The sequence below is a fragment of the Anabas testudineus genome, chromosome 23, assembly GCF_900324465.2.
Source record: "Anabas testudineus chromosome 23, fAnaTes1.2, whole genome shotgun sequence".
Lineage (NCBI taxonomy): Eukaryota > Metazoa > Chordata > Actinopteri > Anabantiformes > Anabantidae > Anabas > Anabas testudineus.
The window spans coordinates 12864654-12890604 of record NC_046631.1 but is presented as its reverse complement, the minus strand read 5'-3'; the positions used below and the strand labels follow the sequence as shown (position 1 = coordinate 12890604).

The 25951-nt window shown below is 42.4% G+C and overlaps 2 protein-coding genes across 2 annotated transcripts in view; both read left to right on the top strand.

Moving 5' to 3' along the window:
• The window catches only part of LOC113163618 (ankyrin repeat and BTB/POZ domain-containing protein BTBD11-A), a 126499-nt gene extending 112658 nt beyond the window's left edge, over positions 1–13841 (top strand). The window contains exons 7-17 of the mRNA XM_026362372.1: positions 356–457; positions 1262–1355; positions 3325–3460; positions 5205–5437; positions 6555–6733; positions 7008–7113; positions 8364–8466; positions 8579–8660; positions 8841–8909; positions 9014–9127; positions 9270–13841. Of these exons, the coding sequence (XP_026218157.1) occupies positions 356–457; positions 1262–1355; positions 3325–3460; positions 5205–5437; positions 6555–6733; positions 7008–7113; positions 8364–8466; positions 8579–8660; positions 8841–8909; positions 9014–9127; positions 9270–9500 (1449 nt within the window). The 3' untranslated portion in view covers positions 9501–13841. The remainder of the gene's footprint in view (positions 1–355; positions 458–1261; positions 1356–3324; positions 3461–5204; positions 5438–6554; positions 6734–7007; positions 7114–8363; positions 8467–8578; positions 8661–8840; positions 8910–9013; positions 9128–9269) is intronic.
• A 407-nt stretch (positions 13842–14248) lies between these two features.
• Positions 14249–21859, top strand: LOC113164407 (zinc finger protein 11-like). The gene is made up of 7 exons (XM_026363705.1): positions 14249–14558; positions 15496–15698; positions 16003–16104; positions 16210–16305; positions 16418–16528; positions 16731–16854; positions 17464–21859. Exons 1-7 carry the CDS (start codon positions 14531–14533, stop codon positions 20064–20066), a joined length of 3267 nt encoding a protein of 1088 aa, XP_026219490.1. The 5' UTR covers positions 14249–14530; the 3' UTR covers positions 20067–21859.
• The last annotated feature ends 4092 nt before the right edge of the window (positions 21860–25951 follow it).

Sequence of the window (25951 nt, the reverse complement as noted above, 5' to 3'; positions counted from 1 at the left end):
CATCACCTGTGTTGTAGAAGTGTTTGTAGTTTAGCAGTGTTGTCTGTTCTGGTTTTATTCCTTTTTGAAATGAAACTCCGTTTAACGACGGAGCTCAGCTGAAGATGCAGAACATGATCAGGGAGCCATGTCGAGGTAGAGATACAGTAACTGGTCCCACTTTAGAGCGAGGAGACTACAAGCTGCTCGAGATTTTCTGTGACGCTCAAGAGGAAAATCTGCCATCCCGCCCTCCTTTGCTTACACTTCTCTTCCTGCATACTGCTTCTCGCTCCTCTCCCCTCTTCCCCGCCCTGAGCTGTGAATGTTAACGGCTGTATATCTCTCTCCCTGAACTTCACCTATGACTTCCCAGGTGCCAAGCACAGTAAACAAGCACCCCTCAGTTTATCCTGAAACGCGCCAGGGGACACCACTCACTTTCGGCGTGTTACACGGACACGTCCCTGTCGTGCAGGTAGTGACGTTTATGACCTGTAACCATTAATTTGTGGCCCTTGACCTGACCTTTGCACCAAACTGCAAAAGATAATGATTATTATTATGATGCATCATAATAATAATGTTGATGCCATATGTCCTTTGTATTTCTCCTTCTTGATCCAGTCTGTGCAGTGATTATTTCTGTGTGGAGAGGACATGGCAAACTCCCCAGATAAAGTTTGTTTTTAATAATATATGCTCTTAAAATAGATGATAGATAAGACACCCAGCTCCTGGTTTTCACCTTCACTGAACCCAAGAATTGGTTCTCCAGCAACAGAGAGAGATTTCCAGGGGCTCAGCCAGCATGATATACAGCCTCAGGAAGAGCAAATGTCTATGTTTTGTTCACTTCTGTTCATTTTTATAAATAATACATTTTGTTGCTGTAGTTATTGGATGAGCTGACACTGGCTGGAAGCCTGATGAACACCGGCGCTTTCAGAATTTTTTCAATTATTAATCTCCAGCACAGCAATCAGAGTTTGTGGTGGGATAGAAAAATGAACCATTTTGATTCCTCTTTCCTCAGCTCAACGCCAACAATAACTTCCCCAGTGAAAAAGAGGAAGTGTAGCTAGGAGTGTTTTTTGTGTCCAGAGCTCGGACAGTCTCCAAATGAGGTGGTTTAGGTTTCCAGGAGTTTAGGATTTTCCTCTTGCCAAGCCTGACGGTAACACCCTATCTTCTCCTCGCCCCTTTTCTTCCTCCCTGCTCTCTCTCCTGGTTTGTTTACCCTTCCTCCCTCGCTCTCCACCTCTCCCCATCCGCACTACAGCTGTTGCTGGATAACAGAGCGAGTGTGGAGGGCGCCCTGCAGGATGGGGCGGAGAACTATACTGAGACGCCGCTACAGCTGGCAGCTGCTGCAGGTAAAAACATACAAGCAGCAAAGACTACACCCAGCTTCTCCTTCATATTCCACACATCCACCTTTGACCCAAGTTTTCTTATTCCTGTTGCAGCGTATAAGACATGTTTGTTTATCTCACCTAAAGGCATTCTCACCCTGCTTTAAATAGCTCATTAATTTATCACCTTCAATTACTATGTGGGATTTAGGATTGTGGTGAATCTCATGACTGTGTCACTGTAGAGCTGTGCAGCCACATGTGAAAGGACCTGCAGCAGGTAGAGGGTTTTAAAGTGGCTGTTGAAGCAGAACCAAATGTGCATTTAATGGAATAGTTCACATTTATTCACTTTTCTTGTCAAGAGATTTATCGATGGATAGCACTCTAGTGTCTGTCAAATTAGGATGAAGCTTCCCCAGTTGGTCTATTTAATGTATATTTTATGTATATGCACTAGAACGAAGGGAACATTGGTGAAGTTGAAAGTTAATTTTTGACATTGGAGATGACTCAAGATGAGTGAGTAGTTTCAATCTTATCACACAATCTCATTAGTGCTGAGGCTGTTTTGTCAGTGCCTCTCTCCAAGGTCAAGAATTAACATGAGTCTCAACCCTTAAGCCAACATGGAGACAAAGTCCGTAGCAGAATAGTTTGGTCTTTTAAATAAGAATCACTTTTACACTAAATCACACTCATATTTCTCTGATAAATATAAACCTGGGGCCACTTGAGTTTCTCAAAGTGAAATTTGCCTCATTGACTTTACTGTCTGAATATATACAAAAGCCTCCATAATTAGACACCTCAACAACTCCCGTCCACAACAGAACCCAGTCGGTTCTGGTGGCTGCAGGTTCAGCAAAATATTCCAAACGTCTCTCTCCACAGCATCATTATCCAGCACATCCAACTGGATTCAGAGGCCATTACTTCAGAAAAGCAACAGAGGAGGAATCCCTCTTCCAAATGGACAAACTGTTATAATATGCACATCAGGATGAAGAAAGGATGGATAGCATGTGAATACATGGAGATTATGATGATTATAACTCATGCACGTATTCACACACAGAAAGCGGCTCTAGGCAAATCAACAGATGTCACCAGTAAAGCTGACCAGTGCACACTTACTAGGAACTAGTGGAAACTCAAGCAAGTCACTGTCAATAACAAATTGATGTTTTTACACTTAGATATTTGTACCAATTAAACAAAGAAGCCAAATGGTGTCAACGAGTGTATTTTAGATAAGCTAGAAGGCTTATTTCATTCCAGAAATCCAGCTAACACGACATTGAATAATGTTTTTCATTAATTTTTAATTTCAAATAAGAAGCTACTACTTTTTAAATCAATTCCAATGTAAAGTTTGTACAGTAAATTAATATTAATTCAAACTAACATGTTGGTTCACAGTAGTGGATCTTTATGTGTAGGAAGATGTAGGCAGCCTCGTTGCCATAGTAACGGGTTAAAACACACAGGCATGCATAATGAACGAACATCCTACTCGTTAAATAATAAATAATGTAGATGAAATAAAGACCACTGTCCCCGAGCTGATTGTGTTGTGAGAGACTTTCCAGTATTAACATATTTGAAATCAAAGTGGCAGCTACAATAGTTTCTGTTCTTCAGGGATTATTTATGAATTGTTTGGTTCTCAACAGAGCCCATTTCACCGCTGCAAGCATTTGATTAATGTAAAGTTGCTGAATGTGGAAATGGTATGTTGAAAATATAGGTTGTGTTGCTGAAGAGAGAACATAGTCCAAACACGAGCAAACAGGGAAAAGACAGAAGCTCAGAAAAGCAGGCGACTGGTGAAGTGGGAAAAAAGCAGGGCGGGTTTTAGTGTCAGGGTCTGCAATAACGAATGGGAGCGAATGGCTGAATAAAGTGTGACAACATAAGGAAATTTACTTTTCACCCCTTCTGTATTTGAGTGCATTCACCGTTTACTCTAATCTGTCACCCTGATCAGGTAACTTTGAATTGGTGAGTCTGCTTTTGGAAAGAGGGGCCGACCCCATGATTGGAACCATGTGTCGAAACGGCATCTCCTCTTCTCCACTGGGAGACATGAACTCATACAGCCTGGCAGCGGCACACGGCCACAGGTAATACAGGCAATTTCACACACACAGGGACACATACACAAGTGTCAGCCAGCGGAGATATATCCATTACCACAGTATTGATCCATTTACACACTCTTCGCTGGTCCACCTGCCTCTCACAAATCCTTGCAGTATCGTATGAGAGGCAGATATCTGGGCTTCCCTGCTGGACAGCAGCCGATGACAACTGCTGCAGTCTATTCCACAGCAGTTTGACATTATTTCCCTGCTGCTGAGTAAGATAAAGCCCATTAACATTCAGCGAGAGGCAGTGGGAGCTGCCGGCAAGTGGAGTGGAGACACGAGCGACACAATGCAGCACTATTAAGACAATCAGTTAAAGTGGGACGATCATGCAGCAGCGTGTGAGCAGTTTAAAACTGCATTAGAACAGTGGTGACATAGTGGAATATAAAAGGTCTCACCAGGAGGCAAATAAACATCTTCTATGCACAGGTGCTGAGCACCAGTCTGAAAAACCACAACCACAAAGAGTCTTCTTCAGGCCAAAGGAAGACCGCTTGTAGTCAAGATACTGTGTAGTCAAAGCTTTGCCAAGAATAAAAGAAGATTTATGAGAAGTTACTTCTAAAAATACCAACAAGCGTAATATGGCCCCTTTAAGTTGGTTTCATTCTTTGACTATTGAACTGGTCCCCATGTCGTTTGTAATCAGAGGAATCTTAAAGCTAAATATTGTAATAATATTCCAGTCAACACTGATTCCACTTCATGGCAGCAGCTCAGGGAAGAGACAGAGCGTTGACCACAAAGCCAGGTCAATAAGAAATAGTTTTCCTAGTTTGGTGTGGAAGAGCTTGAATATTCAGCCCAGAACTTGAAGCTCAACCACATTCAACACCTTTGGGATTAACAGGAATGTCAACTTTAAGCCAGGTCTTAGTCCTTATTCAACGTCAGAGACAGACCTCACTGAATTAGAAAAAGTAGTTCACTACTGTTAAAGTAGTGAATAGTTATGAAATGTTTACATACTGAATGGGTGTAATAGAGTATTTCTCTGTGCACGCAACTTGAGGAAATACTTTGATAATCTGCTCGGATGTAAACTCAAACTCCAGGGACTGTTAGTTGTGAGCCAACAAAATGTTATCAACAGCTTCAAAGTGACGACTCTGAGCCTCCCACTGACTTGTCATCGGTGATCCAACAGACTCCCCAACAGGATATGATGTTGCGCTGCACTCGGCCTCTGAACGAGCCCCTCCTAACTAAAGCAGATGGTGCAGTGATGCATCCTCGGGCTGTGATTGCACTGTTAATGTTACATGTTGAGGTCCATTCTTCTCAAAAAAGGGCATCTGTTACTGCCGCATCAGACAGCGTGTTTTGATCTTGCGTGCAGTCCTAATGAATTTACAAACTAAAACAAATCTTTTAATCATTTTTGCAAGGAGATAATCAGTTTGAGCTTCTTATGTTATGACTCTTCAGATGACTAAAACAGGTTCGGAGTATGCAATCATGCTAAATTAACTACATGATAATATTGTGAGTGTCATCAGAGCTAGAGAGCTGAATGGGCTTAATGTGGAGTTATTACAGAATGCGTAGGTTTAATTTAGAACCATTTTACGCCTGTGATCATCCACTTCACAGCTTCTCTTCTTATTATTCGACCCCGAGTCATGTTACGTGTTTTCCAGTCTCTCCGCGCTGCTTTCTTCTCTTTCATTCTCATCACTCTGCTTTCCTTTAATCACTTTCCTCTCTTTACTACTAGGAATGTCTTTCGGAAGCTCCTGGCCCACTCGGACAAGGAAAAAGGGGATGTGTTGTCCCTGGAGGAGATCCTGGCAGAAGGTTCGGAACCCGGAGAGAAGAGGTTGGCCCCGCAGGCCAACGGCGGAGGGACCCTGCGAACAGGAAAGGCCAAACTGAGGGCCCTGAGAGAGGCCATGTACCATAGCGCAGAGCACGGCCATGTGGACATCACCATAGACATCCGCAGCTTAGGTCAGATTTATTAATACATGCTTCACTGGCACACATGCCTCGCTCTCTGGTGCCTCCAGCTGTCCTGGAGATGTGCTCATGCTGTGCCTGTCCTGCCCCATCCTGTCCAGTCCTGTCCCGTCCTGTGCTGTCCTGTACACACTGTCGGCAATCACCGCTACTCACCCAACCATGAAACTGTCGCAGACTTTTTATACATGAAGTGATAACAGCCTGGGTCAAAGGTGTGAACATGATGATGAAACAGTGTCCTCAAGCAGCTCTCGTTTTGGCGATGTGGTAATAAAACTGCATCCTAACATTTTCCAGCTCACTGGGCACAAGAGCTAATGTGGCTATTAGGATTAGATTAGAGTTAATTGATTTTAGTAGACAAAACAACCTCACTACACTGTACCAGTAAGGGTGAATTGAACATTTGAGGAAAAACACGTAGCCTATCAGCGTAGCTTAGCACAAATTCTAGAGGCTCAGGAAACATCAACATTTAGAAAACTTTAGAAAGGCCATGGTGGCTTTTTGTGGACTCAAATCGCTGAGCTGCTGTTTGTTTTGTACAAACCAGGCTCCGTGGTTAACTGAACTTTAATTAAAAGGTACAAGAGAGCCCATTGCTGCTCCAGTGTTTCCAGAGTCAATGATCACATGTAGTCATCTCAAAAATGAAAATGTTATTTATTAAAATGTCCCAAAAAGTCCAAGGTGACCTCATTGATTAGCATTTCGCCTTCAGTAGAAGGTTGTATTACAGATACTGACAGGAAACATAAAAGAGCAGCACGTTCTCTAATCTGAGGTTGGTTGATAAATGACTTCACGGACGAATCGATGAATTTTCCACTCAGTTAATTAATGAATCCTTTCAGTAGAGCTGTGGATACACCGAGTTTCTGCTGTCATGTCATGATTTATCATTCATCATCATCATCATCACGGTGCAGCCTTTACGTTCCCGCTGGATCTTCAGACTTTCCTCTAATCCAACTCTGTATTCGCCCTTCAACTCGCACTAACACCATAAAGTGATGGAAACATGGTCGGTTCTGTCGCCCTTGAAACTGCTCAGACTCGGACTCTCTTTGCTGCGTATTCACTGTCTGTGTGGTGTCGTTCCCAGGCGTTCCCTGGACGCTTCACACCTGGCTCGAGACCCTGCGTACCTGCTTCATGCAGCACCGCCGGCCACTCATCCAGGGCCTGCTCAAGGACTTCAGCTGCATCCAGGAGGATGAGTACACAGAGGAGCTGATCACGCACGGCCTGCCCCTCATGTTCCAGATCCTCCGATCCAGCAAGGTGACCAGGGCTTTCTTTCATGTGCATGTAAACAAAGCGCTCGTTAGAGGAACATCAGACAAAGAGCGGCCGGTTTGCTGCAAATACAAACTGTCCTGTGCTCGTGTGCTCGGGTGACATTAGCACTCATATTTGCATATATTTAGTTTCACTCCAAAACCATATTATCATACATTTGCATAAAATCCTGTCCCAGATAGCTCATGGAAAACAGAGGCCACTAAACTCTAATCTGTTTCTTTCTGTCTTTACTTCTGTTGGTGTCTGTTTGCAGAACGAGGTGATAAGCCAGCAGCTGTCCGTCATCTTCACCCAGTGCTACGGACCCTTCCCCATCCCTAAGCTGACAGAGATCAAGAAGAAACAGACCTCACGCTTAGGTAAGAGAGCGAGTTAAAAATAGTGACTCAACATTTTCTTGTGCTTCCTGTACTGAATGAAGCCGACTGACGAGGGAGTGACAGCAGGGTTAGAGTGGAAGCCACAAGGCGTGAGATTTTAGTTTTTGTGGGGAAAATCGTCTCCAACTTTGTTAAGGTCTCGTCAATCAAACTGTGCTTAATACGGGAAACATTCCTCTTCACTGGTCTTTCTTTTCGAGTCTTCTGAAGGTGTCCCTCAAATAACAAAGCGTTTCTAAACTGACTGCAGGTTGAATCATCTTTGTCATACGTCAGTCAGCGTTTCACATGACACGACCAAGACAAAAAATTACACAGGTCAAACTCATAATGTTACAAGATTACAGTAATTTTTACTCCACTTATATCAAGAACGGTACTTTGACATTTGGAAGATGTTCAACTGGCATAAATTCTGTCAAATCAAGCTTCTTATGGACTTTTTTCTTTTTTCTCTGGTATTAATCAACCATTAGTTTTGACACTTATCTTGTTCCAAATCCCTAAATGCTAAATTTTCTAAACTGAAACTATTCTTATATGCTGCCAGTAAGTGCTACTACCTTTAATGGGTGTCAAATTGAATTGTAGGTGCTACTAAAAAGTCCTAAATTGAAGTTGATAAACCCCGATAGTCTGTGTTATGTAATTCTATTATGATTTCTGCTGTAAAACGCAGCTGTAACTTCACAAATCCCAAAGTGTATTTGGATTTGTTGTAATTTCCCTGATGAGATATGTCTTAATATGTCACTAATGACCAGATGCAAAGATTTAGAAGACTTTTCTTCTTCAAGCTGGGAAAGTCTCCGACATTTGAGCCTTTTTATTTCCAGATGCTCCTTTTCATTAGAGAAAGAGGAGGCAGTGAGACGTGGCTGCAGCACCACCCGGTGTTTATTTAATGCAGAAAGAGTTCAAATAAAAAGACAAATGGTTCGTTACTTTGTGCGTGAAGAGAAGTAGTGTTTTAAAAACCTTTGACAACAACTTTTTATTAAAATTAATCAGGATGCACTTTGAGCTGCAGCCTTAAAGAAGCGGGGATCAGATTCGAATTGGCTCCTTTTGGGAATAGTTGTATTTGTGCTGATAACACAGTGATGAATCACCCCCTCAGTAATTAATGACCACATTACTTTAATCTGAAGTTTGCTGTCCTGCTTTTGTAGTTTAGAGGCATCAGTTAGTTGCTTTTATTCAATATTGTCGTCATTTTGTTTTTTCAGACCCTCATTTCCTGAACAACAAGGAGATGTCAGATGTTACTTTCCTGGTGGAGGGGAAACCGTTTTATGCACATAAAGTGTTGCTGTTTACAGCTTCACCCAGGTAAAGAACAACTGTGCTCTAATGTACAAGTGATTTTTCTATTAGTTATAGTTCTGTTGTTTATTTCAGTTGAGTAAAAGTGCAGTGAGCTGTTTTCTTCCATTCCTCTCAGGTTCAAGTCGCTGCTCCAGAACCGACCAGCAGCTGAAAACACCTGTATTGAGATCAGTCATGTCAAGTACAATATTTTCCACGTAAGACAGTTACTGTATTATTGTTTGCTTTTTATGTCAACATGCTTTGGTTGTGTTTTAAAATGCTGTCAGGGCTACAACCAACATATGTTAATGATGCTCTTTGACTTTTTCAAGCCAGTTGCTCTAATGAGACTAAAACTAACAAGAAACCTCTAATCACTCTGTTCTGTTTTCCAGTTGGTCATGCAGAATCTCTACTGTGGAGGCACCGAGTCGTTGCACATACGCAACACTGAAGTCATGGAGGTAAGAGAGACTTAACCAAAGCCTGCTCAGCAACAGCACAAGCATTAGCATTTCTAATCCCAAGTCCTGTTCCTCATTCTGTGTGGCTGTACTGTTCCCTGCAGCTCCTGTCTGCAGCCAAGTTCTTCCAACTAGAGGCCCTTCAGAGACACTGTGAGATCATCTGCTCCAAGAACATCACCACCGAAACCTGCGTGGACCTCTACAAACACGCCAAGGTGAGAACCCGACGTGTGAACGGATCATTTAACCATTTGTCATCAGAAAGAGGCCACAACAGCGTCACATCTGTGCCAGTCTTCAAAATTCACTTCTTCTTCTTCTGTTCCCTTGTCTGTGCGTCACCTTTGTTCGGTGTAGTTCCTTGGTGCCACGGAGCTCACGGCTTTCATCGAGGGCTATTTCCTGAAGAACATGGTGCTGCTGATTGAACTCGACGGCTTCAAGCAGCTTCTGTACGAACCTCCTCCGGCAGAGAGTCCCGCGTCCAGCCCCGGCATCACCTCCGACATCCTCCACGACCTGGAGAAGACTCTGGCCATGCGCATCCACTCCATCCACCTCTCCACCTCCAAGGGCTCCGTGGTGTGACGCCATGCTTGCCGGAGCCCCTCCAACCCAACCACAGCATCCATGTAACACCACTTTTAACAACCAGTGTCCTTGCTATACAACCCCATCCACTTGTCGTGGCCCCGCTGCTGAGGAGGAGCTGTCGGATGTTTTTCTGTCAGGGATTCCCTTTAATTCTGCCTGTTGCAGCCAACTGAAGGTTGATGTAGGCATATGAGACTAAATCAGAGAGGTGTTTTTTGCCTTGTTGTCCTAATGGCTCCCACTGATCATTTCACACACATACAGTAAGAAAATAAAATGACTGACATGACCCAGTAGTATCACTTAGACCCAACGTGATTATTAGACTTTCTACTGTATTTCATAGAGGATACATGCATGAAATACACACTGTAAACCTTTTTTCGCTTAAGGAGGTAGAATAGGATTTCAAACTCGATAAAAGCAGCTTTCTCATCATCTCTGAAACGAGACTTTGGTTTACAAATAGCATCACTTTATGGACGTTGGTGCCATTGCAGTGTAAAGTTTGATACATGCCAAAACCTAGATGTAATCCTACGACACGACCAATAAAAGTGATTAGTAGCAATGCCAGCAGACAGACAGGCTTCTAGGTGAACTGTTGATGCTGTCACTTCTGTGTTGGATACGTTTCACTGTGTTCTATCTACTGTGTGCAGAGGCCAAACTGATCACAGGTACTTCCACTGAGGCCGACGCTGCAGCGCGGATTAAACTGGAGACGGCCCCCACTCAGTGAAATCTATGCTGACAAATGCTTGAAACATGGGTGTCCAACTGGGAAATTAACTCCACGAACACCGTCGACTTCTTCTTCTTCTGTTTTTTTAGCATGACACCTCCTCAACTGAGCTGCCCTGATATTGCTTTTTATGCAGAGCTTACTTCATGGACCTCTTTCGCAAAGGGGAAGTGGGATGGGGGGGTTGCTGCTTATTAACTTTCTATCTACTGCAAAACAGACTGGACTGAGCTCGATTTGGAGATGGATTTCAATTGGCAGGGACTTCTCTTTAAAGATATTTAAAGCAAAGTGTAAATACTTCCTGAAAGTCGTCGTGCTGGTCGTTCTTTTCTTTCTTTTCTTTTCTTTTCTTTTGTAAACTGATGTACAGTATTCTCCTACACTCGCTTGGCTGACGACACCGGTCTTACTGAATGTGCTCCCTGAACTGTTTGTTCCTGCTGTGTGTCTCTGTTTATGCAAAGTTGCATGTTTGATCTGTTCGTACGACTCCTCGGTTTCGCTGTAGCTGTGCTTTCTGTGTAGAGCGGTAGGCCTGAGTAGATTATTCACGTTGAAGTCCGGTCAAAGGATGGTCCTTTAAATGATTTAGCCATTTCTGATACATTCCAGATTATCAGGGTAGATTGTGAGACACATGTTAAAGTCATTTTTTTGTTTTAGACTTCGCCTCAGCTTAATTTCTTAATAACGTCAGTTTGGTTAAAGAAATAATTATGAGTGACACGACACAGACGATGTTACCATGCCTGCACCTTTCCACCTTTTTATGTACATTTTAATTTGCTCAGAAACCGGAAAAACAAAAACAATGAAGTATCAAAACTTCCTCGACTTAGCTGCCAAGATGAAACATCGCAGCATCAGCTCTGTGTGGAGCAGTGAGATGAAGACAACATTCATCACATTGACAGTTGAAACGAAGACAAACATTTTATTTCTGTTACATTTTTTTCCCAGTTTTTACTCGTTTAAAGGTTAAAGGCAGGTGCTATTCTCATCACGTCACCTCGTTAACTAGTTAATGGCCCCCGACTGGAGAATCACCAACTATTTATCTTGATTAACCAACTACTACATCACAGAACACAATTAGTTGAACATTTCTGCTAAATTTCGGTGGAAATGTAAAAGTTTGAGAATTTCTAAAGGTTGGAGAAGCTTAAAACTCTAAAACATAAATTGTTTGTTAGAACATGTTTCTGTGGAAAAGCTGCAGCTGTGGTTCCCAAGAAACTGCTCGGTCACTGATCTTAAAATCCAGTCATAACAGTGGTTAGAAGCTAAAGTTTATGACGTAGTTTAAATTCATTTAGTTTAAAATTTCAGGTCAGTTTAACCGAATGTTGCAGCTTCTTCACTGCATTTTGTTCACAACTCAACAACAAAGCAATTTGAGCTTTGTTGAGTAATTCTAAAATATACTTTCCGTATGGCTGCTGAACCTCGTGGGTTTTGTAGTGTTTGTAGCAGCCAAGTTCAAATACAACAGTAGATGTAATATGTTCCTGCTTTCTGTGAGAATCCAGTGTTTCTCTTAAGTAACACTGAGATGAGAACACTCAATGTAAAAGAACTAATCCAGTCTTTAAATTCCCAGTGGGAAACACGTTGTCTTTATACTGAAGCCAGAAACTGGACCTCTGTCCTCTCAAACCTGAGAAAGTGTCCAAATCACGTCTAATTAGTTTTTTGTGCATTTTGGCACGTCTGGTGTTTCGTGTTAATCAGCTCAGGTGTTGGAGGACGGGGCTCAGGTGTTTGAGATTTGTTTCCACGTTTTGATTGGTCATCACAGCTCGTGGCTTGAGGATAAAAACGTTGTGTTTCCTGCTGTGAATTTGATGCTTGGCAAATATAAGGACTGAGATATTTGAATTCATACAGCAATGTGTTTTCCTGCATTTCCGGGCGACCTTTTACAATTCTAAAAAGACCAAATGCTAAACTAGACAGGTATTATTCAGCAGCAGCCCCAGAGAATCAGTCCTGTTGTTTCAATTTGCTCAAAAAGGCCAAAATCTTAATGCAGTTCAGCAAATGTGACCCCTCTCACTCAGACACGTCTCAGTTTACACCTACAATGTAGTTCATGAACGTAACAATGCAACAAAAGTAGAATATTTATAAAATGTCTGACGTCTCCGATCCAGCAACAAACACAAAAAAACTGCTTTCCTCTCTGGTTTCAATGCAAGTGTCCTCATACTTTGTGACGGTTGTGTCTACATCAACCTGACTGCAGATAAGAGACAGATCTTATGGCTTAAAATGTTGTAGCACTGTCAGAATAATTTAATTATTTGTTTTGGGCCAAAAGAAATAAGCATTCTAAGAGAAACATACATGCATACAGTATCAGAGTTGGTTTAAGCTCTGTAAATAGTTACAGAAAAGGAAATAGAGATTTTATCCTACGACTTTATTTTCTTACCTACATACATAGCACTATATATTTTATTTTACATTCCACAGCTATTTTGTTTTACAAAAGTGAAAAAGATTATATAAAAAGATGCTTTAAATTTCTGAAATTAAGCAATATTTCCATTTGATTGTATTTCTTTGAGTAGTACAGTGAATAATGCGCCACAGGATATGAAACTAGAGTATAAGTATGAATCTAAAGGCTCATAACAGACAAATGAGTGACTGAGAAAAGCCTAAACATACGATTTAGTTTATTCTGTGCACTTTTCTTTAAATGTATTTCACTCATTTTAAAAGAATATTTCTACCTTTAATGAAGCTAAATTTAGACTAACGCTGGTTGAGATGATTAACTTCTGCTTTTTTTGGCTAAACACTGAATGACATATACACATGGCCGCATTTTCATTTCAAAACTTGCTGTTTAAATGTGAAATGTAACCTAACGATGCAAACCGTTTTGTCTCTGCAGAGGTAAAAAGGTTCATAATGATGTCAAGCACTTTTTGTGCCAGTGTTACTGTAGCCTCACACAATCAAAAGCATTAGTATCTATAGCAGCGAGCTTAAGTTTGAGTCTTACTGTGATTCAACAGCAGCTGAATGTGGCTTTAACATGAAAATATGAGAAGAAGCTAAAAGACTTGAAGCTTTTCTCTGTTTTATTAGTGTTGGTGTCATTAGCAGAAGACCAACTTCAGCTTGCCCCTGTACTGACGCTTTTGATTCGAAACTGGGTCAAAGTCGTAGAGTAAGTGTCGGTTCGCATGGCTCTTCTTGTTTAATGTTGTTGAGAATGTGCTCTGTGCACCAGCTTCGTCTAACAAGACTCTCCCCTTCAGTTATCGGAGCATTTATTTGCCTGCGTATTTGTTCCTGGTTATAAACAACATTTCTCCTAGACGCAGTGGAAACATGCATGGGATAGTCACTAGAAGTCAAATCCACAGGGGGATGAACTTTTGCTTTTTATTTTCCTTTGATGAAAACATGTATATTGTACAAAATATATATATGAAATATAAATTATACATGGTGTGAGAAGCAGGGGTGTGGTGGAGTATAACAACACGAAGGAATGTTACACTCATGCTACAGTTTGTCGTTCCATGACATGCTTTTGTGGACAGCTAATAAACGACCACAGTTTAAACTGTTGTCATTTTTGGGTTTTATTTTATTTTATTTATTTTTTGTTTTAAACTACGCTACTGATGTGGATCAAGACAGTAAAGATGGTCCATGTGCTATCTCAACAACTGTTATGTGGGTTGATGGAGATTCTCAGTCTTCCAGGTCGGGTTATCTGGACGTTTGGTCTCTAATTCCATATCATAAATTGTGAGCACATCCTCTTCTGCCAACTGACTAAATTAATAATTTCAGCCTATGAGATTAATCTGCATCTGAAGAATAAAGTGTGAAGAATCAGCTGTTTTTAGTTTATGGAGAGTGCTTGCATTTCCTCGAATGGCCTCTAGGGGGAGGTAGCAATCAAAACACCATCACGTAAGCCCATTATTCCCAGCAGAGGAAGAAACGTGTTTCCTTTGCAGACGGTGTCAAAGTTGGACAAATTAAACCACCGTGTTGTTTTCCTGAGTCCATTTAACAGAACAATAATCTTAATCTTAGTGAGTTGCACGAACACACAAACTTCTGATAGATCGCTGTGACGGAGTAAAACCAACTAAACGTACGCCATTCACTACGCCTGCGCAGTCGAGGCAAACTATCGAGCCGCCCTTCCTCTCTGCTAAACTTGCACCGCAGGGTCGGGCGGACGTCGACTCACAACAACCCCGGAGTTGATTTGCTTGTCTAATTTAACACTTTCCGAGGTAAAATGGAGAGCGCACCTGCTGCCGACAACGGTAAGCCGACGGGAATTCACACCTATATCACCTAACGCGAGTTATGGGCTTTTCTTTTGCATTGTGTGCGCCCGATTTTGAACATGGCGTACCCCGCTCTGAGATGGCGGTGGCTTTATGCTACGTTAGAGCGCCAGGGAGCCGATGTGTGCGGTGGTTCACAGAAGGAGTTGAACCCCTGCTGAGCCAGTCAGCTAAATAACAGTCCGGATAGTTGATCGTAATAAAAGTCTTAACTGGTAGAGCCACCTAACGTTAAGTGTCTACATGTGTTAGTTAACAACGGCGGTTTAGCTCTGGAACGGCTAGCAGATGCTGCATTCGTGGGCTCCAACGAACTAGCAGCAAACACATTGCAAAGTCGCAAAGATATAAAAATAGATGTACAGTAAGACATTAATAATACCATTCAAAAGAGGTGCACATTATGGATGGTGTCAACAACCTGGATAACAAGTGAAGTCACGACTATTGCAGCCATATTTAACAATTGGTTGTGGTTGATGTGCTTGTGCGTCGTATTTACGACGCAGTTGCCAGTCCATGAAGGCAACCCAGGTCAGCCTGGAGGTAGTGTGGGTGAATCAGGGGCCCCAAAGGTCAAAGGTTGTGAAAATAGGATGCATTACTCTACTGATTGGGAATACAATATGAACATTTGTGAAAATGACTGTTAATCAAGACCCCTGCTCCGACAGCTAGGTCCAGACTTACAGTGTTTTAGTTAATATTGTGTGGTTCATGTGGCTCCATTAAATGTAATATTCCATATAGTCAGCTGTGTTCTATATGTTGTAGATCAATAAATATAAACACAGAAAGAGAAATTTCTGCACAGTGACACTGAAATCACCCAACCAAAAGTACTTAAAGTGTATTGGTAATGTTGTTACCACAACCTGCATTATCAAGGCTTTAATGTTAATACACTTTCCAGACCCTCCTCTTCTGCTGCCCTCCCTGCGCCTCTTCATACCTCCCCTGCGCCTGGTGTCTGCAGCCATGTGGCAGGTCCTCCAAAGGGGCAACGTGCAGGATTATGGGCTGGTGGAGGAGTTCATCTGCACAGTGACAGAAATTGTGCCTGAACTGTTGAATGCAGATCAGAAAGCCCAGCTCCTCCTCGGACTTAGAGCACGAGTAAGACTGTCAAAATAAGTTGTAGAAACCTGCACTGATGTTTTCTGTGTGTCACTGTGATTCAGTTACAACAGCATCACTCAATGATTTAAAGCATTTGAACAGTAAAAACAATCTGTCAGTTGTGTTCTGGACGACAGTAAAGGTGGAACTGATGAAATGGTTTTATATGTAAGAGGAAATGTCATCACTAATGGTTTACTGTATGTCTCGTCTGAGAAAACACTGTAGTTCTGAGTCCTGGGAGTCTGGTGTTGGTGATTATCTTTCACCACTGTCTTTTATATTTCACCATTTGTTGCAGGTGGTTCTTGAATTGTGCCGAACGGAGCAGATAACAGATACAGAAACTATCGAGATGCACCTGGAACGCATCAAGTCTCTTGTATCCACTTGGGCAGCGCAGGTTAGCTTCTCAAAATGTGATGTGCAGCTCTGGAGTGTGGTCATGTTTTCCATCAAACAATTCTTCTTTCTGCTTAAACTTTAACTGGACACGTATCTGTTCCAGCCGTGTTTTGCAGAGGTCGAGTTTCCAGAATCCAACTTTGTGGATCAAGTTGAATTGTTGTTGAAAGACCGTGAAGAGAAGGAGAAGTTTTTCCAGGTTTGGGATTTGTGTCTTGGGGTTTATGGGATGCCTTTTTACATTAAAGATATATATTAACAGCCACACAAGAAATGTAAAATGCATTTGTTGTGGTTGTAATTTGTTTCAGGATGTTTTCCCAACGGACTTTGGGCCTGAATACGACAGCGCTCTGCAGATGCTAATGCTGGATTTTTTGTCCAGAATAGAGAAGCTTCTCCCAGTACCAGACATCCAGCAGGTACTTTAAGCTTTGTGGAAAACAAACCATAGAGTAAAGAGGTTATAAATCACCACAAACATTTCTTTGAGATAAAGTTGGTTAAAGTAATTGATCTTCTAGCCACAGCCACATTTTGGCAGTACTTATCTGCTGGCTTGTTAATTTCTCACCATGAAGTTAGATTTCACAAGGTCATATTCTCAACTTTTCACTTCTCAAGACTGCAGCCATGCTCAGTGCTGTCCCGTCTGCTCTGGAGGAGTGTGTGCATTCAGTTCCTGACCCGCAGCATCTGAGAACTGTGCTTCTGTACCACACAACACTTGGACATTTTGATTTATCTGGTGAGTTTTGTCTGGGCTGCGTAACCTGAGGTTGAGCTGATCCCAAATTGTACAAAAATGCTGTCATGACTGAAGAAATAGCAGAACTACAGTTTTAACCATGACATTTAAATATTACTACTAATATAAAAAATAGCTTGCTACAGTTTATAATAGATCTTTTGATGGCAGCCATGAGAGAAACCAGATGGTGGAACAGCTCAAACCACAAGATATTTAACCAGAATCTTTAACATGGCAGAAATTTCTGTCATCCAAGAGCCAAATAGTCAGATTGATCACTCAGACAGATATTAGGGCGTCACAACGCCTCATACATTACGTCAAACGACAACCGAAAGAATCGAGCTGAATCAACAGTATCAGGCTTCAAAAGTATGTGAACATTAGGTATGTTCATATACTGAAAAGTCATCATACAGCCAACCGTGAACGACCCTTTGTTAAAGGTTTGGGCTTAAGAACTATGGCAACGGCTCCAGATGTGGTCGTCAAACCTCAATAAGCAAATCGGACTATTAGTTATCCATAGTTATTACCTTGAACTGATTTTATTTCTGCTCACAGTCAAAAACCATAAAGCTGATGGAATTCTTCTTTTCATCACAGATGAAACTCAAACCATTCCTTCTTCCTTTGGGAATTGCATCCTCTCTTCGCTGTCCCTCCCTCAGCTGGAGAAGGTTGTGATCGATGCTGACCAAATGCAGTTGCAGCCTTCGTCAGAGCAGATGCAGGGTTGCATGACCGTCCAAGTGGAGGGCGAGACTGTGACACTGCTGGATTACATACAGATTGAACAGCCATCAGGTTTGGTTGAGCCCGATGATCACGAAGAGAACGAAGTAAATATGGAAGAAACCACAGTAGATGCAGCAAATGAGGACACAAGTGACGCCTTGAAACCAGCAGTTTTCCAGCCGCTCAAACAAAGCAAAAGACTTCAGTTAAAGAGGAAAGCTTTAAAAGATAAAGACTCAGCCACAGCTAAGAGGCAAAGAAAGAAATACTCCAACAATAAGACGTGTCCCGTGTGCAGTAAGACTTTCCTGCGAGCTGCTGCCATGAGACGACACCTGGAAATTCACTCTGCAAATCGGGATCTCAGGTACAAATGTGCCAACTGTGACAAGCGATTCAGGGATCACTATGACATGAACAGACACAACATGCGTGTTCACGAAAAGGAAGATTTGAGTACCAATGTGAAAGAAGAGGACTTGGGAGATCCCAGCACCTCAGACACGTCAGAAAACAAGAATTGCGCCCTTTGTGGGAAGTACTTTGCCCGCCGAGTAGACATGGACCGGCACATGAAGTCCCACTCAGAGGACCGCCCGTATAAATGCTCTTTTTGCGAGAAGAAATTTAAGAATCCTTATGTTTTAAAGAGACACCAGAGGGAGATTTGTAACAGCAGAGAGCAGAAAAAGCCTAAAAGGAAGGAGACACAGCGGTCAAGTCCACAGCCTCCTCCAGGGGGGTCTACAGAGGGCAAAGTCTGTCCCATCTGCAGCAGGATCTTGCCGTGCACCGCAGATATCGCAAAGCATTTACGATCCCACACAGAGGAGCGTCCGTTTATTTGTATCACCTGTGAGAAGGGCTTCAAGTACAAGGACACATTGAAGAAGCATCAGATTATTCATGGTCACGAGGGGATCAGAGAAGAACAGAGCAAGACTGTGGAACAGATCTTGGCTGAAGCTGACAATAACTGTGATGACAGCAGTGGCCTTGATAAAAAGGAAGAGAATCCAGTAGCACCCACAGACACTTCTACAGAATCTCCATCTGCACCTGTCCACAAAAAGCTCCTCAAAGTGTGTCCTGTTTGTTCGAGGGCGTTCGACAACATCAAAACCTTGAACAGGCACATACAGTGCCACACAGATGATCGTCCGTATCACTGTGTCCACTGCAAGAAGCGTTTTAAACACATGCACGGGCTGAAAAGACACCAGATTTATGCCATTTGTCACAAGAAAATCACCCGATTCTCGTGGAAAAAGGAGCTGAGAGCGGGTCCCAGCCAAAGTGAAGCCACGAGCGCTGACCCCCAACAGGGGCCACTGAAGATTCCTGTGTGGTGTTCAAACTGTGGCAAGCACTTTGAATATCTGTCTGCTCTGAAAGAGCACCAGGAAAACGTTTGCAAAGTGGAACTGGGGGAAATTATGAAATGTGACGACTGTGGGAAAGAGTTCAAGAGCATGACCATGCTGAAAGTGCACCAGAGGATCCACGATCCGCTCTACTGCAAAGAGTGCGGGAAGATACTCGCTAACGAAGCTGCCTTCGAAAGGCACAAGCTGATGCACAGACCGATGCAGTGCACAATGTGCGACAAGACTTTCACTTTGCTGAGACGCTTGAGGGAGCACTACGAGAAGCAGCACAACTTCTCCGGACCCTATCCCTGCGCACAGTGCGACAAAACCTTCATCCAGCTGTCCTACCTCGCCATCCACCAGAGAATCCACAAAGGAGAGTTCCCTTACATCTGTGACATGTGTCCTGAGAAGTTCAGGTCTTCCAATTGTCTCACAGTTCACCAGAGGAAGCACACGGGGGAGAAGCCCTTCCTGTGCTGGCAGTGCGGGAAGTGCTACCGCTCGGCCTCGGAGCTCACAGTCCACATGGGCACACACTCGGAGGAGAGACCGTGGGCCTGTACTCAGTGTGAGATGGCTTACCGCACAAAGGTGCAGTTGACAAATCACGTCGAACAAATCCACATCGGTGTGAGGTATCCCTGCAACAGCTGCGGGAAGCAGTTCATGAAGGAGACCTCCCTGAAAAGACACGAGCTGATCCACACGGGGGAGAGACCCCACCAGTGCACAGTGTGTGGCAAGACCTTCCTGACTGCCAACGAGCTGCGACTGCACAACAGGTATCACACCGGCGAGCGGCCGTACAAATGTGAAGTGTGTGGCAAAGCTTTCATCCAGTCTGGATATTTGAAGTCGCACATGCGCATCCACACAGGAGAGAAGCCATTTAAATGTGACGTATGTGATAAAGGCTTCCGGTTGTCGTATCACATGAAGAAACACAGGCGGACTCACACAGGGAAGCCAAAGAGCTACATCTGCGAGGAGTGCGGGTTAGCATTCCTGCTGAAAAAATCCCTTTGGGAACACTCGCTCACGCACAATGTGAAAATTGAACCTCCGTTTACCGATGAAGTCCGGATAGAATTTCAGTAGAGGTCTCTCTTACTTTGATGCAGGTTGTTTTTGTTTTTTTTTTTATCAAGTTTCCAAACTCATGGTTCTTAATTTGCTCTTTGATTTTTGATCAGCGTGTTTGTTTGTTACTATGTTGGATCAGATGTTCACATGATTTCTAACGTGTTTGTGTATAATGCCAATTCATTTTTTCTGTTATCATGGGTTTTCAAAATAAATGAACTTGAATGTAATTTACGCTCCATTCATTTTAAGGAAACATTCCATAACAAACATGAGAGACAGAAAAATAGACCTTGGTTCATCAGTTAGTAGTAGTATTTGTACTTTGAACTTGCGATGCCTTCTTCATATGTCTGGTTTTGACCCAAGCATGTTTAATTTACTGCCCCATAAAACAGAAAAGTAGCAATAATTCTTATCTGCATTCATAATAATTGTTAGAAGATGCTGTATATGAAATGTAGCATTAAACTACACTAATAGAACATGCTATTAGCAAATAGCATTGATGTTTTCTGCAGCTGTGTGTATGCTCTGCATGCTCAAATATCAATATTGTTCTGAGATTCTTTGTGACAATACTGATCCAGTGACAACAGAATGTGTTGGGAACCTGTTGAGTCGTTCAGCCAGAAGATGGCAGTGGAGTCATAATAATGGGGATCGGTGCTGGCAGCTGCACTTCACAGGGGAGGGGAAGCTGTCAGTGTTGCCTCCTGCTGCCGCAGCTTATGTTGGAGGATTTCAACTCTGCAGGTTTCCTAATACATAAATAATACAGTGTTTATCCTTCATTAGCATCCATATCTCAGCCCTTTGTAAATATTCAACACTATACCTGCAGGAAACTTCTGTTTCCATTGTAATTTGTGGGAAGACGTGATTGTTTATGCAGCTTTTTACTTTATGCAACATAAATTTCTCAACAATTGTTTAAACAAGCCCAGTGATTGCAAATCAATATTTACTTTGTGCCTTTCCTGCCTCCGTCACCTGACTGTTTACTCAGCCTGAGTGACAGTTGAAACCGCAGCAGCTAGAACAGCATCCCTGTTCATTTCCAGATAAACTGCCCCCATCTCTCAGAAAAATCAAAAGATGACTGAGTCAGAGCCTCTCCAGAGTGTTGGGAACAGATCACTTTTTAACCCAAAGCATATTGATTTATATGGAGCTGTAATTGCTTCAGTGTGTCCTGGATTTTTCTCCCCATAATTGAGGCCTGGCAGAGGTCTCTTTCCTAGACATAGCCTCCCCAGTGCCAGGTGGTGGGTAGAGAGGAGCAATGCACCCATTTCCAAGCCAGTCGGAGAGAGACGGGGAGCAGTGGCCGTACCCCTGAAAGCCTTTTGTCATGGTGGGATAAGTAAACAGCACAAACAGTGCACTTCCCTTCATCCTTTGACACATCTCACACATCTCAGTCCAGCTCTAATTGCAGAAAGAACCAGTACATCATGAGCGAGCTGGATGTGACGACAACTCGCTGACACATCTGATACTCAAGTCTCGAGTTTGTGCTTTTTTATTTTTGGATATTTGGCATCGTCTGTGGTTTGTCTTTCAAGGATAAGTTGTGTTTATTGAAACTACATATTAAAGCTGTAATTACTTTACATATCATTGTTCCATGATTTGTTTTGTGTTTTTGTTCCAGAGTCAAGGGAACATTCCTGGATTTGGTAATACATGGAATGTTTGCATGCTTGAAGATGTTCTGAGATCACTGTGGTCTCATAAGTATGGGGGGTAAACATAATATAGGATGTCATTATTTACCACAATGTTTGTGAACAGTGTACCTGCAGTTCATGTGGCAGCTTTTTTTTTTGTGAAAAATTGAGCATCAAGAGAGGTCCCTGAACAGAACGTTTCAAGGATAATATGATTTCTTTGACTAATTTCACTCAGAACTACCTGCAGCATTTTAGATTAACTCCACATCATATTAGTAGGGAATTACAGTAACTACTTTTCAGCATCTCTTTGAAAGTTGCTCCTAATTTTAGCAAAATTCCTCAACAAGGCAGGTGTAGAGATTTCTTTTGTATGCAAGGTAAAGTAAATATCCTGGCTGAAAAGTAACTCCAAGGTTCCTCACAGTAGTACTAATGTTGCCTGAGGGAGTCATGTATTTCATAAATTGAAAAGTATCGGTCCAAGCACAGGTCCCTGTGGAACTCCATATCTAACTTTTGTGCTGGTGGAATACTCCAGCTATTAATTTATATAAACAAATGAGACTCAATAAGTGGAGTTTACCGTTTGATTCACTCTGCACACATATCGACAGAAAATGTGGCTTTTCTATCTGATAAGTAAATAATTTATTATACATTAACAACTTTGTACCAATTTTGTTCTTCTGCCCAAAAGTGGCCAAAAATGCATTTGCATTCATTAAAAACCTCAACTGTGAAAAACAACATTGTAATATCATCTTCTAAGTAAAAGCTACAGAATATATAAAGTTTCTTTCTTCTAATAGTTGCTTAATGAGTTCTTGTAACTCATTAAGTTCATGTTGCTTTTCATCTATTGTAATTTAATGTCTAATTCCAGATGGACTGTGCAGAGTCTAGCAAAGTAGTTTTTTATTTTATTTATTTATTTCTGAAGTAAATACTTGTTTCTCTCCTAAATGTCCCAATATGTTCACTAGCTTTTAACCTTTAGCAGAAATCTAGTTGAGCTAATTTGGTGTTTGGCAGTGAGTCTAAATTATCACCCAAAAGCTGTTTGGGTGATAATTTAATGTTGGATTATTCCCACAAACAGCAACTCAGCTTGATCCATTGTTAATATGAAAATATCAATGAACATGCCAGTTGGAACCATCGTTGTTTATATACTGTAGAAAAGTCTACACTGCTGCTTTGTGCCTCTCTTGTATCTGTTGTGGATAAAAACCATGTGCCAAATGACTAAATGTAAATGTGTCTCGTGTTCTGTGTTCACACTGGGACGTCCAGTCAATAACAACCGTTTTATTTTGAAGACCGTGATTTGTTTTCATCACCAGTAAATCCAAGGTGCAGCCTCCAAGTTTAGTTTTCAAAGAAACTGATGTGATAACACAGTCTTGTCACTTCCAGTATGTTCAGTAATCACAAACGGTTAAACTGTCCCAGCGATATTTTTGAAAAAGTACATTTTGATCGTCAACAGGCACCACAGAATTTCCTGGCCTCTACTTTTTGCCAGAATACAGTACTGTGACCCCTGCGTGTTACTACGGAAACACAGCGTATCAAAACAAGCGCCCCATTTCTTGCTTTGCTCCATGACGCACCTTTATTTCTTCCATATGAACAGCAAATGGCACAGTACAGAGCTTTGATAACATTTCTGCACAGACAACAGTGCCACACCCTGTTTAACCACCAAGCTTGGGAAAGAAATACACATTTAAAAAATCACAAATTACCCCTACAATCACTTGCAATAGATACCCCACTTTCACTGCGTTTGCAAAGCTTTTTTGTTTTAGTCAATGGGTAAAGGGGGAAATATAACACAGAGAAGCCATTGAGCTGGAAAAACCCTCCGACTAATCAAGAGAATAGAGAAGGATTGCTCTCCCAATCAAATGTGTATATGTACGTGCGCTTGCGTGTGTGTGTGTGTGTGTGTCCTCAAGTGAACCAGTGTGTGTGTGTGTGTGTGTGTGTGTGCGCCCAGACATATCCCCAGCCTCACACATTCCCTCCCATCTTGGGTACCAGCCCTGAAATCCCCTCACACAGCCCTCTATCCTCCCTCGCTGCTGTGGTGTTCACACAGGTTTTTGCAGACCCGAAGGCTTTAGCTTGTTTTTCATTCACTTTAATTCTTCCCCCGTCCTCTCACTTTCATCCACTCGCATTCATTTGCATTCTACACTGCTGTCTGTATCTGTGTATCCCTGTGACTTGGACATTTGTTTGGCAGGAGACACCAGACGGGATGCTGTTAACACTGCAAAAAATGTCTGTCTTTGCTGCTTTTCATTCCAAATGAGGTGATATAATTACTCACTGCCAAATGTGTGAGTGTTTTCTGTGACTAACTCGCTTCAAACGAGGGAGATTACCTCCTTAATATCAGCAGAAGTGAACGAAATGTAAGAAAGAATCCTTTAAAAGTGGGAATGCATTGTAAATATTCGAAGCTACTCTGATGGCATCAGTTTGAAACTCGTCCTCCAGAGAGAAAATTCGATTCTGGTACTTACTCTGGGTCCAAATCACTTGCAAAGATGGACATTTTTTACAGTGAACACTTTCTCCTTCTTACTCCAGAGGAGAATGAAAACAAGTCTTTCCCTGGTCAGTGAGTTCACTGGGGCGGACGTCTCCTTAAACAAAGCTGTTGGGGGGATTTGGGGGGAAGTGGGGTTGAGAAAGGGGTGGTGGTAGTGGTGGGCTCAAGTCGTGCAACCAAAGAGAAAAGCAGAGAGAGGGAGGGAGAGAAAGAAACCTGGCACCAAGACAGTTCAGAGCACTGGGCATTGGAGACAGCGAAGAGAACAAGGGAAGGTCAGCCCCCCCCCCCCCCTTCGTCTTCCTACTACTGCATCAGCAAATGAACTGCACAAACCCATCGTGGATACTGCCAGACCACAGCTACAGTGATAACAGGAAAATCTGTGATGAAGCATTTACACGCTACATTGTGGGTTTTTTTATGTCAAGAGGCGAAGAACGATGACATATCAGCTACAGAGATGAAGCTCATGAGCATCATTAACCCACCGTGTCCCTGATCTGATGTTAACAAGGTCACGCTCTGGTCTGAAAGCTGCTTTGTCCCTCGACTCAGAGGAGCATCATCATCATTATATTCCACATTGTATCAGCAGCTTGTGACTGCAGCGCAATCCACCAGGCAAACGGATCTGCTTCTGTGTGTGTGTGTGTGTGTGTGTGTGTGTGTGTGCGCCACTTACTGAGTCCTGAGAGGAAGAATCAACACGTCCGACTCAGATAATTAACATGATTGTGTCGGTAAATATGAAGCTTAAAAACTTTAGCAAACGAAATAAATCTCTGTAGGAGACGAGGGATGATTGTTGTAAAGTGTAAAAACGTGTCATAAAGCCTCTTTATGCAGCAGCTGCTTTGACGTTGATTCTAAAAATACTATTTTGACCTGAGGTGTCTTTAAGGCCCCCATTTCCCATCCTACTCTGTTCTGGTTGGACAGTTTGTGGAAGTCTTCTTGTGGGCCGAAATAGACCCAGCGTGATGCTCAGTGGGCGTGGCTACAAAAAACTGATGGGCAGTTATGGATTTGCACTGTTTAATGTCAACCAATGCAGCATCTTGAAAAAACTCTTTAAAACCTGGTTATTTCATCTTCTGATGTGCACGTGTACGTGCACGTTGCAAGAACTCAACTTCACTAAACTCGACACCTTTAAAGTGAACCCTCATAATCACAGGTTGCATCAGAAATAAACAACTTTGTGTGGAACAAATAAATAAATCATGTTTTTGGCTTTTTACTCATGGGAATTTGATCCAGAATCACCTTTTCCCTCTTTAATAAGCAGTATTTTCCAAAAAAGGAACTTGACAGAAAACAAGCAGATTTTTCTGTGACTGTTTTTCTGCTGATGAGCTTCAATCCTGATGTTGGAACCACTGATTTCAGTGAAGTGAACAAACTGAGCTTCTCTGCACCTTGAGTGCTGCTTCTGTTATTCTGGACACATTTGGTCGTGTACGTGTTTTGACCCACTTTGCCTCAACAAACCTAACTGTTGCGTGTCTTTAGCCTCTGTCCCTTTTGGATCCAACCTTGCTTGTGATGCACTTTGCACACATTGGCCAAGCATGCTGGGATACGTGCTGGTGTCCTGTTTTATGATTGGGTCACAGCCCTGATCGCATGTTTGGAGACTGGATCAGTGTTGATAT